Below are 20,291 nucleotides of genomic sequence, written 5' to 3'. Positions count from 1 at the left end.
TACTCCTCTTGTCTAATTGAAACTTTGTGACCTCTGACCATCATCTCCCCATCCCCCACTCCCCCAAGCCTCTGTAACCACCATTCAACTCTCTGCTTCTCAGGTCAGCTGTTTTAGATTCCACATATAAGCAAGATTTCATATGGCATCATGTGCTCCAGGTTCACCTATGTTGTTGCAAATGACAGAATTCCCTTCTTTCTAAAGGCTAAATAGTACTCCATCATGTATACACACACCACATTTTCTTTATCCATCCACCCATTAATAGATACTTACGTTGATTCCATAAGTTGGCTATCTTATTAATGTTGCACTGACCATGGCAGTGCAGATATCATTTCAATATACCAACTTCAAATCCTTGGGCTATATACACAAAAGTAGGATTGCTGAATCATATGGCAATTCAATTTCTCGTGTTTTGTACAGTTCTCCGTAACAGCTGTACTAATTGACACTCCCACCAACAGTGTACAGGGGGTTCCCTTGCTCCACATCCTTGCCAACATTCATCTTTCATCTTTTTGATAACAGTCATTTTAACAGGTGTGAGGTGATAGCTCACTGTGGTTTTAATTTGCATTGCCCTGGTGATTACTGATGTTGAACATTTTTTCATATACCTGTTGGCCACCTGTATGTCTTCTTTTGAGAAATATCTATTCAGGTCCTTTGTACATTTTTAATCAAGTTATTTGTTCTCTTGCTATTCAGTTGTTTGAGTTCCCTCCATATTTTGGATATTAACCGCTCATCTGATGTATGCCTTACAAATATTTTTGCCCAATCTATAGTTTGTCTCTGTTGTTTCCTTGTTTCCTTTGCCATGCAGAAGCTTTTTAATTCGATGTAATACCATTCGTGTATGTAAGCTTTTGTTGCTTGTGCTTTTGGGATCAAATCAAAAAATAAATCATTGCCCAGAACAATGTCAAGAAACTTTTCCCCTATGTTTTCTTCTAGTAGTTTTACAATTTCAGATGGTATGTTTCAGTCTTTAATCTATTTTGAGTTGATTTCTGTATATGGTAAGAGATAAGGGTCTACTTTTATTCTTCTGCATGTGGATAATCAGTTTTCCCAACACCCTTTACTGAAGGACTGTCCTTTTCCCATTGTGTGTTCTTGGCATCTTTGTGAAAAATCAACTGACTTTAGAAGCAAGGGTACATTTCTGGGCTCTCTACTCTGTTGGATAGTTGAAATGCCTACTTTTATGCTAGTACTGTGTTATTTTAATTACCATAGCTTTGCAATGTAGTTTAAAATCAGGTAGTATGATTTGTTCCTTTTGCTCATGGCTGCTTTGCTATTTGGGGTCTTTTTGTAGTTCCATTTTCGAATTTTTTTTTGTTTCTATGAAAAATATCATTGGAATTTTGATAGGCACTGCATTGAATTTGTAAATTGCTTTGGGTAGTATGGACACTTTAACAGTATTCTTCCAATCCATCAACACAGAATAGCTTTCCATTTATTTGTGACTTCTTCAATTTCTATCATCAGTGTTTTATAGTTTTCAATGTACGGATCTTTTCACTGCCTCGGTTAAATTTCTTCCTAAATATTTTAATTTTTTTGGTAGCTATTGTAAATGGGATTGTTTTCTTGATTTCTTTTGCAGATAGTTCACTGATAGTGTATAAAAATGCTACTGATTTTTGTATGTTGATTTTGTATCCTGCAACTTTACTATACTCATATATTAGTTCTAACAGTTTTTGGTAGAGTCTTCATGGTTTTTTATTAACATATATAACTTCATGTTGTCAGGAAACAGTGACAATTTCACTTCTTCCTTTCCAATTTATGTTCCTTTTATTTTTTTCTTGTCTCACTACTCTGGCAAGCACTTCTAGTACTATGCTGAATTGAAGTGGTGAGTGTGGGCATCCTTGTCATGTTCCCATTCTTCTGGTTTCTGCAAATGATAGAAATCCTACTCAAATTAGCTTAAGCAAAAAATTCACTTATGACACATACCTGGAAAGTTCACTTAGCTAGGCCCACATACCCACAAATAATTTTTATTAGGAACTTCAATGAAACTCTCTAGAGTGGGGAAAGCTAAAGTTTATTAGGGCACCACTCATGTGACCATGAAAATTATAAGATCACTATTCTCAGAGTGCTAGACCCAGGGCAGGTCAGGTTTCCAATGAGCCTTCTTGAGTTCCATCAAAAAACCTATATGCCTATATGTCTAGAGAAATGTGCCATGCATTTTAAGTTATAGAAGAAAGTGAAAAAAACTATAGTTTCCGAACACCGAGTTCTCATTTCTAAAAGCAAACAGATAGATTCTCTCAAATGGAAGTATCTGAGCTACTTCTCAGACGGACAACTCTATGTAGCTAACTACACAGTAACACTAAGAATTCATTTAACAATGATACTAATTCTCAAGAGAACTGCAAGACATCCCAGGTAGTCATATGTAAACCTTTTGGTGTTATCAGGCTGACAAGTGCTCAGGACTTCAAAATATAAGAGTATCCCCAAATTACACCAAACCCAATGACTTCTTAAATTCATACATAATCATTTTTAAAAATTTATAGGTCAAAAGTTTATAGTCATATAATATCAACTTTACAACTATTATGTTTTCAAAGTATTTAGAAAGCAAGAATCAGGTATGTTTTACATATCCCAAACATTCTTTTATTCAACAGACATGAGTACCCACAATGTTGACTGAACCATGAGAAATCGCTGATATTTGACCATTCTGACTTATAAGGAAAAGCAATTTCATATGGTTCAGTCAAAAACCAGGCATTTTCCTAGTTGCTAGGATATAACAGCGAGCAAAACAAATTCCCTGGCTCTACGCAGAGCTTACATTCTGTGGGTATGTATCTGGGGTGACAGGGAGGCAGCTAAATGAACAACCAAATATACAGTGTATCAGACAGTGTTACATCCTTAGGAGAAGAACACAAAGGGTTAAGGGGGATAAATGGTAGAAGGGAGTGGCTGTTGCTATTTTATTTGGGTGGTCAGGGAAGGCCTCACTGATGAGATGACATTCAAGAAAAATTCTAAAGAAAACCTCTCAGATTCTCCTACGATGGCAAAATCTGGCCACTAACATGAAAATTTCTGCCAAGAACAAATAATTCTGCTAAAACCACTGGAGTACAGTAAAAATTACAGCTTCAATTAAACTTGTAACCAATGTATACCTAACAGGTACGTGTCACTGAAATTATCACTGCTGCTCACAGTTCTCATTCTATAAGCAAGTTTCATGTAAGCACTTTCTTTAATCCATGTTTCCAATCTAATAAATATCCACATCTAAGAACACATATAAAGATAAGCAATTCGTTCTTACATCTTTTGAAGAACCTGGGCCATCACAACCCCATTCGTTAAATCTTCCACAGTCTGGCATGGTGCATCCACGTTAAATGTCTGGATCTGAAGGAAAAAAAGGGGGGAAAAAGAGATTCTATGGTTACCTATATAGAAGATTTCTTAGGTTTCTTTTAGTGATTATCTCATCTTGGGGGCTGGAATAAATTTTAAAAAGGAAAACAGTTGGAAACTTTTTCCCTTATGGGAAATTTCCTGCAGATTATTATTATAATTTTCCTGCACTGGTAAAAGAGAAATTGTGCTGGACACTGAGTGACTTCCAGCATCAATTCTACTCCCAGATGACCAATCCAAGAAAATCATGGTACTTTCATCCCATCATCTACCAGTGACTGCTTCAGGGACACACAGGGCAAAGACAATCTGGACCAAAGAGATACAAGGAGATACTTCTGGGGAAGAAAAGTCAACCTTCTCTTGATGTGAATAATACTGCTGCCTCTATTACTGCAGCATCCTGTGACTACCAAGGGAATCAGTCATAATGCAGTGAAAGGCAGAGAAGAGGGACAGAAAGAACTGGGTCCTCGAAGTAAAAACTGAACCACTGAATTAAAATACCTTGACTTCTCTATTATGTGAAGTATATGTCTTTATTGTTTAAGCCTGGCTACATTTGAGGTTTCTGTTACTCACACCCAAAATATCTCTATACAGATGCAGAAGTTGTACTTACTATGGTTACGTTAGTCAATTTATTTTGATTTCAAATATATTCTGAATTAGAACTTTGTACCTGTCAACATGATAAGGCCAAGAAATGCTGTACTTTTCCTAATAGTAGAAATTATTTCTACAAGAAAATGTGGCTGAGTCAACAATGCTTATACCCAGGAGTGCGCCCAGGATTCAGAAGGAAATAAATCACTGAGAATAGAGAGACATAGGCCATTCTTTCACGGAATTTATAGTTTAGCAAAATAAACAGTATAATAGGAAGTATCAACAGCAAGCCCAAAGACTAGAAGTGAAAGTGGGATGCGATCAAGGAATGAACAACAGCTTGGTCTGCACTGGGGTGGGTAAGAACCAGAGGAACAGATGGGATAGGGAAAAGTAAAACCGAAAGATAGGGCTAAAGAATGAAGCAGCACCTTATGCACACATTAGGACTTTACCCCAGAGTAAAGTAAGCAAAGGATTTGAAGCGGGAGGTGAGGCCCCGAGAAGTGCGTTCTAGAAAGATCACGCTGGCTTCGGTAAGAAGAAAGGACTGTGGGAATGAGCAGGAGAGCCATCTGAGTAGCTTTACAGACTAACACACAGGAGGCTGACTAAGCAGTGACAATGGGAGTCCTGGGAATGACACTCAGGTGACCATGTGTCTGCACATATATTTTTATGTTTATTTATTGTGTTTGGAAAGAAGTAAAATCGCTGGGTCAAAGTGTATGCACATTTTAAGGTTTTTGATAAAACTGCTAAACTGTCCTTAATAAATGCTATAACAATTTACTCTCTTACTAACAGTGAGTGAGTGTCCACTTCTCTGCACCATATCATCTATCAAACATTAAAAAAAGAAAAGAAAAGAAAACTATGAACAGTGCAGTCAGGAGCTGTACATTTACGTAGAAGAGTCTTATGGGCAGAGACAGTCGTGGTGGCAGAGGCCAAGGGAATTACTCCGAGATCCTCAGGGCACGGAGTTTTTACTTAGGGTCCTTCCAAGCCACTCCCGACACTAACCTAATACTTGCTGCAGGTTCAATAAATGATTAGTAAACAAATAAATGGAACAAATAAACTCCAGCTGCCTCCTCACTGGTGATGTAGTAAGAATTTTAAAAGAAATAAGCACCTGCTTTCATTTGACAGTTGCTAAGTTAATGGACCCACTTTCAAAACAAAAAGAAAAGACAAAGAAAAACCCATCTCTCTCCTGTAGGTTTGCTTAGAAGGAAAAAGAGAGGCACCAGGAGGCCCATGTCTCATTTATCTCTTTACCACTGACCTTAGCACAATGCATGAGACAGAACAAGTCTTCAGTGAATGTTGCTTGGAATGAAATGAATTTTAATCCCTACTTTACTCCTAATTTGCTGTGTAACCTTGGAATTGTCACTTCATCTCTCTAAATGTCAGTTTTTCCATTTAAAGACTGGAGAAAAATACCTAATGGAGAGGTGTGTTGCTTAAGGAATGAACGAGAAAACGAACACACATCAGGTATTTTGAGAATCTAGAGCAGTGGCCCCCACACCTGGGTGTGTATGAGAATCATCTGGGAAGTTTTCATTTTGAAAATGCACATTTCTTGGCTCCCTTGACTGAATCAGAATCTGTGCGTGTGTGTGTGTAGAAAGCTTGGAATCTATTTTTAACAAACTCATCAAATAATTCTTATGCAGCTGGGCACCGGTTTGGCCTTGGAATCCTCTGATCTAAAGCACTTGCAAGTGGAAGGGATGCAAGATCAGGAAACTGCCTCTGCCCCATCAGAAGAAACAACTGAGTAAAGCAAGAAATTCAAAAAACACAAGTAATCTCAATTAAGACTTAATCTGTTTTTCTCTTGGGACTTACAGAAAGCTAAACTTTCATTTTTATTTTTAAAATGTGGCTTTATTCAATCATTTTCTCTGTATTAGCCCTTGAGATACGTAATTGCTCATGAGCGCTAGAGATGTCAACCTATGTTGTAAGATGAGAGTGAAGCAGATCCCAAAGGAAGCATCCCTACAGAGTTTCTTTTTGGGGTGATGACAATGTTCTTGGAATTAGATAGTGGTGATGACTGTACAACCTTGTGATCATATTAAAAACCAATGAACTGTATATTCTAAAAGGACGAATTGTTTGGTATGTGAATTGTATCTCAATTGTTAAAAATCTATCACCTACCAGTTTTCTGACCTAACATCTATGGGGTATTTCAGGATATAGTACAGTAAAATTTTAAGATATCTGCACCTAACTGCATTAAGGCATGAAATTCTACCCAAAGGGTCATAATCTTCCTTAATTCCAAGAAGCTCTATAATGCCACCCAACCCCCACCTCACCCTCCCTCACTAAAGCATGAGAGGAATAAAGCATGAGATCACCTAGAATTACTATCTCTAGAGCAGTGGTTCATAACCAGGTGTGATTCTGCTCCCTAGGAGACAATTTTGGTGTAACAACTAGGTGAGTGCTACTGGCACCTACTAGGTGGAGGCAAGGAATGCTACTATCAAACATAATACACAGTGCTGCCCGCGACAAAAAATTATCCAGCTCAAAATGTCAAATGATGATAAGGTTTAAAAACCCTGATCTAGAGCAATTGTTCTCAAAATGTGGTCCCCAGGTCACCTGGAAACTGAGAAATGCAAAATCTCAGGCGTTGGCCCAGACCTACAGAATTAGAAACTCTGAGCATGGGGCCCAGCAATCAGTGTTTTTAGCAAGCCCTCTAGATGACACTGATCAATACTAAGGCAGGAAAGACTCTTAGAATTGGCAAATTTAGTAAAGTCTCAGGTTAAAAAATCAATGTACACAAATCAGTAGCATTTTTATATACTAATAACAGTCAAGCTGAGCGTCAAATCAAGAACTCAATAGCAGTTACAACAGCTACGAAGGAAATACCTAGGAACATACTTAACCAAGGAGGTGAAAGATCTCTATAAGGAGAACTACACAACACTGATGAAAGACATCATAAATGACACAAACGAATGGAAAAACAGCCCATGCTCATGGATTGGAAGAATCAACATTGTCAAAATGTCCACACTGCCCAAGGTGATTTATAGATTCAATGCAATTCCCATCAAAATACCAACATCACTTTTCAGTGATGTTGAGGCCCGCCTCGGTCTCCCAGAGATCTGGAAAAAACAATCCTAAACTGGATCCCTGTTTCTTACCATATACGAAAATTAACTCAAGATGGATTAAAGACTCATATGTAAGACCTGAAACCATAAAAATTCTAGAAGAAAATGTAGGAAAAACTCTTCTGGACATTGGCCTAGGCAAAGAATTGATGACTAAGACCCCAAAAGAAAAATACAGCAACAACAAAAATAAATAAATGGGATTTAATTAAACTATAAAGTTTCTGCACAGCAAAGGAAATAATCAACACAGTAAACAGACAACCTACAGAATGGCAAAAAAATATTCACACATTATACATCTGACAAAGGGCTAATATCCAGAATCTATAATACAAAGAACTCAAACAATACAGCAAGAAAAAAATAACCCTATCAAAAAGTGGGCAAAAGACATGAACAGATTTTTTTCAAAAGAAGATAGGCAAATAGCCAACAAACATATGAAAAAATGCTCAACAACACTAATCATCAGGGAAATGCAAATTAAAACCACAATCAGATACTACTTTACTACCCTTGTCAGAATGGCATGAAAAAGTCAAAAAACAGTAGACGCTGACGTGCATGTGGTGAAAAGGGAACACTTACACACTGAGAACTAAGAAGGGGGAGAGTGGGGAGAGGCTGAAGGATAAAAACATCTACCTATCAGGTACAGTGTACACTATTCTGGTGATGGGTACACTGAAAGCCTTGACTTCAGCATTATATAATTCATCCATGTAACAAAAAACACTGTACCCCCTAAATCTACTGAAATATTTTTAAAAATTTTAAGAAACACTAAAGCATGAGAACCACTGCTTCACTGGGACTGTAAACTAGTGTAATCTCTATGGCAAACAGCATGGAGATTCCTTAAAGAACTAAAAGTAGACCTACCATTCAATCCAACAATCCCACTACTAGCTATTTACCCAAAGGAGAAGAAGTCATTTTATAAAAAAGACACTTGCACTCAAATGTTTACTGTAACACAATTCACAATTGTAAGGGTATGGAATCCACCTAAGTTCCCATCAAGTGATGAGTGGATAAAGAAAATGTGGTGGATATATACCATGGAGTACTACTCAGCCATAAAAAGGAATGAAATAATGTTGTTTGCAGCAACTTGAAAGGAACTGGAGACCATTATTTTAAGTGAAGTTATCTCAGGAATGGAAAAACAAATAGCACATGTTCTCACTTATAAGTGGAAGCTAAATGAGGGCTATATACGGTCATAAAGTGGTGTAATGGACATTGGAAACTAAGAAGGGGGACGGGGAGAAGGGGTTGAAGGATAAAAAAATCTACCTATCAGGTACAGTGTACACTATTCTGGTGATGGGTACACTGAAAACCTTGACTTCAGCATTATACAATTCATCCATGTAACAAAAAACACGGTACCCTCTAAATGTATTGAAATATTTAAAAAAATGTTTAAAAACATTAAAGCATGAGAACCACTGCTGCAGTTAGCAAACTTAATGCTAAACAGGAATGCAATAGAGAAGCAGAGGTGAAGTTACTTGACCAAAGTTAGTATGAAACAAAATCAGGATTTGAATCCAGGTGGTCTAATGTCAACACCTGTGTTCTTAACTACCATGCTAATCCTCTATTTAAAAAAAAATGTGCTTTAACTTCTGTATATAAGTGATTTCTTTATTATTCCATTAGAGGACAAAAATTGCTGGCAGAATGGAGTTAGGCAGAGGGAGAGACATCATCAAAATAATTATATCCTTCTTAATCCTATACACTAGAAGGCATTTTATAGGCTGCCAAGTAAGTAATATGGAAATAATATGTTCATGTTGCTGGGTTTCCCAGAAGTGTACTAATCATCATATAGTGACGATTCTTTCTCCATTTGGCTTCTTGTCATTACCTGGTAATATTCTAATTCTTTCTTGTTTCTCAGTCTCTAAAACCTGGGAAAGTGCATTCTTTTCATTGAGATTCACATACAGTTCAACAAATTAGACTTGACGGGTGTAATAGGCAGGGCAGACTTTGACTCAGAGGGTGGGGAGAGGAGGCGCAATGGGAATTTTCAAGCACATCCAGCTGAACTTGCTTGCTGCATACACTAGCTGCATACACTTTGGTTTGGGATTTAAGCTTAAAATGTTTTCCATTGACAGAATGATACATTGTCTTTCCCTAAGTACTCCTCTTTCAACAAAAACTTGGAACATGATTCTTGGGCTAGTGGGCTCTCTGATACAATGGCTATTTATCAAGCATTTGAGGCAATGAGATGTTCCACAGAACCGAGTTCTGCATAGGTGACTAAGAGTCCTAACCCTTTAAGCACCTGAGCTTTTATTTTAACCATTTCTAGTGGAAGAATTTCTAAAATGGATAATATACATCTCTCCTGTCTGAGACTAAATGCTATGTAGTGAAAATGAACTTTTATTTGATACTCAGAACTATAATTACGATTTCGATAACTGAACATGGAGGCTCTAAAAGTACATAAAACTGTCAGCCCAAAGACTAAATCACCCAGACTGACCTTCCAGCTCTTGGTCTCCTGTCACTGACAGCTGTTTGTATTTTGCTGAGTGTTGCAGTCACCTTCTAGCCTACCATGTGCAAAAAACCCCCACAAACCCACTTGACTAGAAGTTTATACAAAATAGAGAAAATTATTCTAAACGGGAGTCTTTACGTTAGAATTTATTGTGTACATTTTCACTTATACTTGGTTTTGAAACAGTGTTCAGCATTAATCTGGCTTCCAGATAGGAGGGGTACTGCTAGACTAAACGTACATGTTCAGCTACCTCAAACGTTGTTCATATAAACATTTATTCTGCTTTTTATGATAACTAAAACAAATCCAGCATTTACTCTCAATCTTATTTGGAAACATTTCAATGTACGTTTAAAAATGTTTCCAAATCTTAAAACTGTATCATCTTTGTGTGGACACTGCCCTCCAGTTTTGTCATTGATAATCTCTAATCTTCTCCAGAAATTTTCCTTGATGTTTCCCAGGACATTTTAAAAAGCCTATTCTACAATACCAATTTCTTGACCTCTCCCTAAAGCTGGTAACATGGTTTATCTGTTTTCTTGACATTTTATCAGACTCTATGTAGATTCTCTCATATTGTCTGGTTCTGTCAGTGTCCCTTCAAACTTCTCTCTATGACTTTTCCTCTATATTTTTATCAGCATTTCTCACTCAAATAACTGCACTACCATATTTTTGTGCATGTCCTTCATATACAGATTGGTGCCCAGTTTAGGATTTTTTTACTTTATGATGGTGCAAAAGAGATACACAACACATTCAGCAGAAGCTGTACTTTGAGATCCCATACATTCTGTTTTTCACTTTCAGTAGTCAATAAATTGCATGATATATTCAACATTCTATTATAAAATAGGTTTGTGTTTGATGATCTTGCCCAAATGTAGGCTAACGTTGGTGTTCCAAGCATGTTTAAGGTAGGGTAGGCTGAGCTATGATACTCAGTAGATTAGGTGTATTAAATCCCTTTTTAACTCATGATATTTTCAATTTATACTGGGTTATCTGGCTGTAATCCCATCGTAAGTGGAGAAGCATTTATACACCTCTTTATTTCCACGGCTTTTTTTTTTTTTTTTTTTTTGAGACAGAGTCTCACTGTGTTGCCCGGGCTAGAGTGCTGTGGCGTCATCCTAGCTCACAGCAACCTCAAACTCCTGGGCTCAAGCAATCCTTCTGCCTCAGCCTCCCGAGTAGCTGGGACGGACTACAGGCATGAGCCACCATGCCCGGCTAATTTTTTCTATATATTTTTAGCTGTCCAATTAATTTCTTTCTATTTTTGGTAGAGACGGGGTCTCGCTCTTGCTCAGGCTGGTCTCGAACTCCTGAGCTCAAACAATCCGCCCGCCTCGGCCTCCCAGAGAGCTAGGATTACAGGCGTGAGCCACCGCGCCCGGCCTTTCCATGGCTTTTTTCCCCCCTAGATTTTAAACACTGTAGTCCTACTTCAGATTAAATTAGCTTCCTCATTTTTGCCTTTTTCCCCCCTAGCATTGAGGAAGACACTACTTGTTACAGGCTCAAAAACTGAAATCTGAAGTTCCTCTGTTTACAACCTCTGCCAAATCTATTCCTTCCACAGCATCAAAGAATGTAGTAATTGTTTCCTTTATCTCTCCCCTGCCTTGTCAAACTGTGGCCACATTATGGAATTTGTCAGTTTTCCTCTCTTCTAAAATACACCAGTGAAGCTCATCTTCTTACCTGAAGGTGGAAACCATTAGAGTTGTAAACTGTATGTTAACTCTATAGCATTGCTAACATCTCAAATCCCCAAAATGGTCTAATATAAAACTTACTGAATATATCAAGCTCTACCATCGTATATATTGCTTCAGAGGACATAATTTGATTCGTGACGTGACATAGCCGAATTATCAAATCCTATTTTTACTACATTTGTTACAACCAACCTAAGGCAATCATTCTCGGCAAAGTGTCCCCGTACAAAACAGTGAAGTCTATAATCCAGGGATCTGAACTTGTAAGCCAAGGCACCACTAAACAATTTCGTTGACATTTGTGTAAGCATGGGTTTACTGTCCCGTTCTAGAAGAGGATGCTAAAGGCACGACTGTTGACATTAGAACTGAACACGCATTTACTTCAAAATGTAAGACTGTTAACAACCGTTCTGGAATCCCACAGCGTTGCCCCAAAATGTCTTTGAGTTCCATTACTGATTCCCAGACACCTTCCAGGTTTACTTAAATGTTCACCCTTGACGCCTTTTATACGCAGCTTCACATCGCTTGCTTTCTGATCGCCACAATGCGTCTCGCATTTTAAACACTCTGTCCCCGGGTGCCTCTCCGAATTTTTCCTGCCCTCCCTTAAAGCACCTTTCTTTTCCAGTGGGCAGGGTTCATCCCTCAGGGGCTGCGCTCCGTCCCGGTGAGCGTGACAACAAAGGCGAGGGGCCGCAGCCGGTCCCGAGCGCCTCTGCCGGCGACGCCGGGCACGGGGACAGCCAGGGCTCCGGTGTCCCCGGGAACTGAGCGGAGCGCCAGCGCCTCAGCAGCCGCGAACAGCCCTGATTACAGTGTCGCCCGCACCCCGTCATTAGCCTCCGCGGGACCCGGCCGCTCGCGGAGCGGCCAACGCCTCGAGCCCGGCAAGTTTCTCTCGGATCCCGCGTCGAGCCTGCTCCCCGCGCCCCGCCGCCGCCCGCCGACCCCGGCCCGGCCGCGGGTGTAGACGCGGCCCGCACCAGCGAACCCGGCTCCACCCGCCCCAGGCCCCGGATGTGACGGCACCGTCGCCCCCGGCGCTCGCCCCCCGGGACGAGCGTGGGGGATCCCGGAAAGGCGGCCTGGGGAGGCGTCCTCCCGGCGCCGCCGGCCACCACGTACCCAAGTGAGGAGGCTCTCGCACAGCTCCACCCGCTCCACCGACTCCACGCTGAACATCGTCCCCGCTGGGGCTTGGCGGCGCCGCCCGCAGCCAGACGCCGCCGCTCGGCCTGGGCTTGCTCGGAGGGCCCGCGCGGCTGACTCGGCCTCCGGCCCACCTGCTCCTCGGCCCGGCTGCCGACTGTCGCCCCGGCGCTGGCAGCGGCTCCCACGGCGTCACCCCGGTGCCCCTCCTTCTGCTCCCGCTCGGGGCCGCGCCCGCCGCGCGCGTCCAGGCCACGCCCGCCGCCCCGCGTCCCCGCCCCGCGCCGCCCACAGGCTCCTCCCGAGCGCGGCCAGGCCGGGCGGACGCGCCACTGCGCACAACCGCGCGCCGCCGCCGCCCGCTGCGTGTCGCGGCGCGCGCGCACCCGGGCCTGACGGCGCGTCCTCCTCGGCCGTCCGCACGCGCCTCTCGGAAGCTCGGCAGTGCGCGTGCGCTGGCGCCCGCTCTCCAACTTAGAAAAGACACAGCCAGTGGTTGCCCGGGAGGGGTGGCGGGAGCAGTCCCCGGAAACAATCCCTGTCCTCTGTCTCCGGGCACTGGCGAGGTCGCGCCTCCGCGGGGCCGAGGTACGCGTCCCTCCTCCCGGGCCGCCGCCTGGGCGCCGAGCGCGCGCCCGCCACGCCCACCCGCTCGGCCCCGACCTGTGGGGGTCGCCCGCAGCGGGGCTTGAAGGGGAGGGGGCGTCGCCGCCTCCTACCCCCCCCCCGGGCTCCGCCTTCCTTCGGGCGTCCGCGGGCTGAGCCCCAGAATCGCCCGGTTCCGGCCCGGAGTCGCCCGGAGACGGCGGAGGGGCCAACGTGGAGGCGTCCCGGTGGCTCGAGGTGGGCTTGGCGCGCGGCGAGGGGAGCCCCCCGTTCCTTCTCGGGTCGCTGGAGCCTCGACTCTGGAAACTTTACTTAAAGAGAGGGTGTGCGCCGGCTCGTCGATCCGTAAGGACCCCGGGGCCTGCTTCTCCCAGTGGCTAGGGCTGGCTTCCCGGATGGGGAGGTGGATCGTTCTCGAGCCCTCACCTTGTTAGAGGCACGAATCTCTTCAGGCTACTGATAAATTTGTAGCCAATAAGGTATATGCAGAAAAGTGCATAAGACATACATGTTTAAAGAATAATTAGTAAAACACCCAGATAAAAAGCATTACCAGCACCCCAGGAGTTGCCTCACCCTTACATACCCTGTGTTCCTTTCTGAGCATAATTTTTTCCCTAGTCTGAATTTTTGATAATCACTTAATATTGCTTTACCTCATAGCTTTACCATCTACGCATGCAATAGAACTTTCCTTTGCCTGTTTTTGAACTTTTATGAGTGGAATCATACCGTGTTTGGGGGCTTTCACTTTATATTAAATTTGTGTGCTGTATATCTACAGGTAATTTTCATCGCTGTCTAGTCTTTTATTGGGTGAATAAAACAGTGTATCCATTCTGCTGTTGATGGACATTTTGTTCCAGCTAGGGGCTACTCAGGACAATGCTATAAACATTCTTATACCTGAGCTCTAGTGCAAATGTGCTGGAGTTTTCAAGACACACACCTTGGAGTCCTAAGAGAATTGTCGATTCACAGGGTGTGCATAACTACCAAATAATGCCAAACGTTTATTTGGAGTGTTGCAAAGCTAACTTCCTGGAATGCACCTTCACTTTGGTTTGCAGTTCCCGGAACCCACCCGCCCCCTTTTCCCATTAAGAGTAGGTTTTCTGAGGGCCAGGCGCGGTCGCTCACGCCTGTAATCCTAGCCCCCTGGGAGGCCGAGGCGGGCAGATCATCGGAGCTCAGGAGTTTGAGACCAGCCTGAGCAAGAGCGAGACCCTGCCTCTCCTAAAAATAGAAAGAAATTGGCCAAACAACTAAAAATAGAAAAAATAAGCCGGGCATGGTGGCGCATGCCTGTAGTCCCAGCTACTTGGGAGGCTGAGGCAGGAGGATCGCTTGAGCCCAGGAGTTTGAGGTTGCTGTGAGCTAGGCTGACGCCACGGCACCCTAGCCTGGGCAACACAGTGAGACTCTGTCTCAAAAAAAAAGAGTAGGTTTTCTCATTGAGCACTCAGAACTGCCAAGACAGCATTGAGTTTTTAATGATGCCTTACCAGTTAACAGTTAAAACCTGATGATTTATCGTTTTGCGAACGTGAAAAAATCTTACTTGAAGTCTTTTCAATGGTCTTTCTTTCAAACATTCTTCCCTACACCATGGGGCAGGGAAACCTTTAGAAATTATAGGTATGTATCTTACCTGCCTTTGTCTCCTCTGTTGGTCCCTCTGGGCGTTTGTCAAACCAGAGCTCCCACCTTCTGTACTAGGTTGTTTCTGTCGAATCCCTGTCACTTCGAGTGACCTAAACCATTGTTAGGCAAGTGAATGAAGTCAGTAAGTATATGTTACGTTGACTTAGGCCTGACCGGCATGCAGCTTGTCTTTGAATGTGGAGACAAGGTGCCTTTGCTGGAATGTCTGTGCAGGCATGAGCACCTTTACTGTAGACGTTCAGGTTTTCAAAGCTTTGACACAATTGACGTTAACCCTCATTTTTAAAGTTTGACTGCTTATCCAGAATGCTTTTGTGCATGATGGTGCAGTGTTCTTAGGGTTTCATTTTGTAGCTCCAGTTACTCTTGATGAAGGAAATTGTATTAAAAGCTCCTTGGATGTGAGTAATTATTTGTAGGAGCCATGTAGCCATCAAGTTTCTACATGAGCTTGGGAAAAAAAGACACTGAGCTTCTCCTTTGTTTCAGGAAGTCCTGGAGTTTTCTACTTTTCCCTTATTTTTCTCTCTCTGTTTTTTTTTTTTCCCTTCCCTGAAAACTTTGGAAATGACCAAGAAATGAGTTGAACTTGTCTTAGTTGTCTCCTTACTCCAGTTAGTTGGAGGCTGATTCTCATCTACAGCTGTTTATCAGATTCAAGTGAATGTGGTCGTGTCCCATGTGGCAGTGCTCCCAAATTTATCCTGTCTTCCTAGGGAACACATGGCCAAGTTTTATCATAGTTCTGCTGATTCCTTGACAGTTGTTAATAATCAAAGTGTTATTACAGCTTCCATCTACTGAGAGCCTCCATGGTGTGCCAAGCAATATGTTAAATGCTTTACTGTCATTATCTCATACTCATACTCCACAAGGCAAAGCTTTTTTTTTCTGCTAAAAAAGTGATAGTTTGATATGGTTCAGCCTAATTTTATGCGTTTTACATATGACGACTCTGAGACTCAGACTTTATGTAAGTACACAGTTGTCTGACTCCAAAGCTTATGCTTCACTGCTGTATTAAGGAACTCCTCAGTAAGACTTAGCCAGCTAAGCAGTAACAAAGCCAGTTCCTGAGTATGAGTAACTCTTATTTTCATATTTGATGGGATCCCATGAAGTCGTTACCATGTTCTATGCATTTAATAACCGTGTTTCTGGTTTCATGTAGGCAGCATTTAGTGGCCCCTACAACATGGAAGATCGTGTGCACTGCTCAAGGGAATAAGATGTGGTTCTTATTGAAAGGAGTTCATTTTTTTAAAGTTTATTTTTAATTTTCATGGATGCATTATAGTTGTACATGTTTATGGGGTACATGTGATATTTTGATACAAACACACAATATGTAATAATCAAATCTGGGTCCCAAAACCCCTGCAACAACACCTTCAAATAACATGAAAAAAATAAATCCAGTGAGATGTTATTTTGTATACTTGGAACTAAGTGTTTAACATTCTATGATTAATAATCATAAGTTTTGAAGGTAAAGCAATTAAGCACAATATGTATTCTAAAATTCAACTATAATCAATTTTGGGTGGGCCATCCATAAATATTTGGCATCTGTATAAACATTATTTTGAGTAATGTCTTAAAAAAAAAGAAAGTTCATGATGGAGGGAAAGAGTGCAGCGATTGACATGCCCTGTGGCCAGCGGGGTGCCTCCCATTGGCCTCACTGAGATATTTAGGAGGCACCCGGGGAAACAGTGCCTGGGCGGGAGGTGAGGAATGGGCATTGAATGTACACTGAAGGCTGATCGCATCTCTGGGGAGGAAGCCAGTGCTGGCTTTATTTCTGTTGTTAAAGTCATAGGTACTTGAAAGAATTCAAATTGTAAAACTGTCCTAGGAATGCTGAAGGTCTGGCTCTCCTGGTCCAGCTGCCCACTGTAACCACTTTAACCTTTGGTTTTTATCTTGCCTGACTCTTTTTTTCTTCCAAAACTCTGAATCAGAGAAATGTGGTGGAAGGAACTAAGAAATCATCAAATCCAACTTTAACATTTTGCAGAAAATGAGCAGTCCTGATAGATAAAGTGGGGTTACAGTTGTTAACCTAAAATTAGTAAAGAGGTCAGAATTTAGTTTAATGAGAGTTTGTTTAAGTGTAAAGGTTGAGGACTGGCCACCGGGAAAGTACAGATTTTAAAGAAAGGAAGCCAGTGTTCCAAAGTGTAGAAGTTTGGGATTGTTTATACAGACAAAGTTTAGGGAAGTTTAAGAGAATTTTAATATGTTTTTATGTAAGGCTTAATGTATTGTTACAATGATCTGATTAGCTGAGGTGGTCTGTTTTGTTGGGGGGCGGGGAAGGTATATTTAACATTTTACACTGAAGATGTCACTGTTATAGGTCCCCGTTTGGGGCACTATGTGGTTTGAGTTAGATACAGGACAATAAAGGAGGCAGTTAATCTACAATAAAGATCAGTGATTGGAAGGGGGAAGTCTGATCTCTGGTCCTTTTGAGTCATTTATAGAACAAGAACAATGAGGAAGAGAGTTAAACTATAATCTGAGAAGCAGAATTGTAAACATGTTACAGACTCAGGTCACAGTAACATCTCTCTCGAAGTTTAAAGTGTTTTTAGGGTTCTAATAGTTTTTTAATTTATTTTTACACAGTTTTGGTAGCAGAATCAGAACTAAAATCCAGGGCTGTTAATGTCCAAGCAGCAAATTTCTGGGCTTCACTTTAGAACATATGCTATTGGACAAAATCAGTAGCACTGTTTAGTTCTAGATAAGCACTGACTGTGAAAAACAAAAGTTGGAGAACTGAAGTCCAGATTGATTCTGGAATTCATTTTCAAGACTGAGGTATTATGTTATCTCGGCAAGTGGAAATTTTCTTTTTATTGTTTTATCTCCTGCAGTTTTAAATCAGAGCAGCCTCTTTCCAAAATGAAGTAGTGTTTTAATATCTCATTTTTGAGCCACTAACACTTACAGTTCCTTTTTTACTCTGATTGTAAGAAAAACTAAGACAGTTTCTTCAAAACTATTAAAGCCCCCAACAAGCAGGTCAAACACAATTAGTGGATCTCCACTGACAGCCCCAGGTTTAGTTGGGATTTCCACGTGACGGGACAATGCGGTGGACCTCTCTGTTCCTCTCAGCAACATTGAGAACTTCCGCTGTAGAATGATGCAAATAAAATTACGTGGCCACACAACACTTAAAGTATCCTGGATCTCTGAGCTCTTGGAAGTGTGCGTGAAGCGCTATCTTAAGGGTATAACTGCATAGAATTCAGACACATTAACACTAATTGCACCTGGAAGGACAAAGAAACAAATGTAATGCATTTTTTTTTAAGTACAAGGTAGTAAACTGCCTAAATGTATAGAATAGGAGAAAATGTAAGCAGTAAAAATTATAATACATTTCTTGGTGCACTCAATTTACAAGGTACTTTTGCCTCTGTTAATTTCGTTTAACCATCACAACTCTGTGAATTAATTAGAGGCTGGGAATCTTGGCACAGGAAATAACATTTTGTTTATCTTTGAGCAGATGCAAGTAGTTCTCACTGCCCTTAGGGCTTTTGACACAGTCATAGACTCTCTAATTTAAAAAGAGAAAACTTAATAAAATAAAAATCTGAATTGATTACATGGCCCACCCCTAGATTATCTGAGGCTCTCCTCAGTTTCTGTTGGGCAGTTTGACTGTTCTTTTGAATGAATATACTGAAATTAGAGCTCTTTCCCTGAGATTCCTGGTGTGCACCTTTATAATGGGTATTTGAAACCTGTCATTAGAAAGTTCCTGATGCGTCAGGCTATTACTATGTGTAAAGCTGAAGAAAACTGCCTTTGATCTGTTTGCTTAGGTTTCTTCCATGAGTGGCGATTTTCTTACTAGCAGCCAGTTCAGATTCTTTTCAGAGGTATTAAGACTTTCACACTCAAAATACCTGATTAATGATGATATTGGATAAACTCTTTTCAGTTCAATAAATTACATAAGTGCAGAACTTTATTTTAATTATTAATATCATATTTAATTGAATATTTATTTCCCTTTAGGTATCTTATAAGACTTTGAACTTTACTGTTTTGTCATCTGAAAAAAATATGAATTACCTGTGATATTTGGACTCCAATGTGGTTGGGCTATCTCCCCTCATACCTATAGAATTGGGGGCTACCCTTTTACTCTAGTTTATAGTATGGGATGGAGAGTTTCATATCCTCCCTTTTTTCCTCAGAGTGATTCTATATTCCAGGCAGTTCAAAGAATTCTGAATCATAAGCTGAACTTAGTTTCAGGTGAGGCTAATAGTTTTTCAAGTACCAAAATTTTCATTAATTCAAATGTCTTGATGTAAATATAAATATCCTATAGCCTAAGTGTGTTTTGCTTTTCAAATTATTATCACTATAAGCATGGAAAGGCCCTGTTATTTAAACGAATATTTACTAGGTTCTACCGTGTACAGGGCATATGCTAGGTAATATAGGAATGTTTACAAAAGACTACAATATATTTCCCTCCCCATCCATACATGGTAAATTCCATAAGACATTCAGTGCTGTGAGGGAGAAGAGGGAGCTGATCTACTTGGAGAATTTGTCTGTTATTCAGGAGTAAGAAAAGAGCAGTTGGGCAAGAATGTCTTTTTTCTTAAAGTTAAAAGAGCTAAGCTTGAAGAAGAAAAACTATTTTTAAAAATTTTATTTTAAAAAATATAAAGGATGATAGATTATAGTAATTGTTTTTCTTAAAGGAAATAGAATTTGTACTTCCCAAAATAGTGTGTCTGGAAAATTTTAAAGAACTCAATAACAGGACACTACCCACTGGAGTTGTACTGAATGCAGCCTACTGTATGTGGGTGCTACAAAAATTAAAGGTATTAGAAGTCAGTTATATTTATATTGCTTTTATTAGTATATTTCATTTTCACTGTGTCATTTGTAACTTTTTTCCTGTTTCTTCATATTTTAGACCTGTAATGGCCAGATATCAAGGTGAAGTTCAGAGTTTGAAACTGGATGATGATTCCGTTATAGAAGGAGTAAGTGACCAGGTACTTGTGGCAGTTGTGGTCAGTTTCGCTTTGGTTGCTACCCTGGTATATGCACTTTTCAGGTGAGACTAAAGGACAAAATTATATATTTACAAGGGCCATTGACTTTTTGCCTCCTAGTAACATGTAATACTTAATATGAAAAGCAAGTGGTGGATGTTAGTGATTGTAGATATTTACTAAGATATTTTATTAATATTTTCCATTGGGCTCTGAATGCTAACATATATTTTTCCTGTCATTAACTTTCTTATCAGATAATATATAAATTCATCATTCATATTTTAAGGCTCATGGTGGCTCATGCCTGTAATCCTAGCACTCTGGGAGGCCGAGGCAGGGG

General features: G+C 40.8%; 2 protein-coding genes across 7 annotated transcripts in view; one reads left to right on the top strand and one right to left on the bottom strand.

Moving 5' to 3' along the window:
• The window catches only part of HOOK3 (hook microtubule-tethering protein 3), a 99,811-nt gene extending 86,909 nt beyond the window's left edge, over positions 1-12,902 (bottom strand). For 2 of the 3 annotated variants that reach the window (XM_012656000.1, XM_012656001.1), the window contains exons 1-2: positions 12,609-12,902; positions 3,344-3,429 (exon numbers count right to left, since the gene is read on the bottom strand). In XM_012656000.1, the coding sequence (XP_012511454.1) occupies positions 3,344-3,429; positions 12,609-12,665 (143 nt within the window). In that variant the 5' untranslated portion in view covers positions 12,666-12,902. The remainder of the gene's footprint in view (positions 1-3,343; positions 3,430-12,608) is intronic. The other variant, XM_012656002.1, reaches the window with a different exon arrangement.
• Positions 12,903-12,992: 90 nt separating this feature from the next.
• Positions 12,993-20,291, top strand: part of RNF170 (ring finger protein 170) — a 34,134-nt gene continuing 26,835 nt past the window's right edge. Inside the window, exons 1-2 of one of the 4 annotated variants that reach the window (XM_012656005.1) lie at positions 12,993-13,220; positions 19,867-20,010. In XM_012656005.1, coding sequence (XP_012511459.1) covers positions 19,874-20,010 — 137 coding nt within the window. In that variant the 5' untranslated portion in view covers positions 12,993-13,220; positions 19,867-19,873. Of the gene's footprint in view, positions 13,221-13,254; positions 13,476-13,651; positions 13,718-19,729; positions 19,772-19,866; positions 20,011-20,291 lie in introns of those variants that run through there. The other 3 variants (XM_012656006.1, XM_012656007.1, XM_012656008.1) reach the window with 3 other exon arrangements.

Source organism: Propithecus coquereli, unplaced genomic scaffold (assembly GCF_000956105.1).
Source record: "Propithecus coquereli isolate 6110/MARCELLA unplaced genomic scaffold, Pcoq_1.0 Scaffold496, whole genome shotgun sequence".
In the NCBI taxonomy this organism is placed as follows: domain Eukaryota; kingdom Metazoa; phylum Chordata; class Mammalia; order Primates; family Indriidae; genus Propithecus; species Propithecus coquereli.
This window is presented reverse-complemented; position numbering and strand designations above follow the sequence as displayed.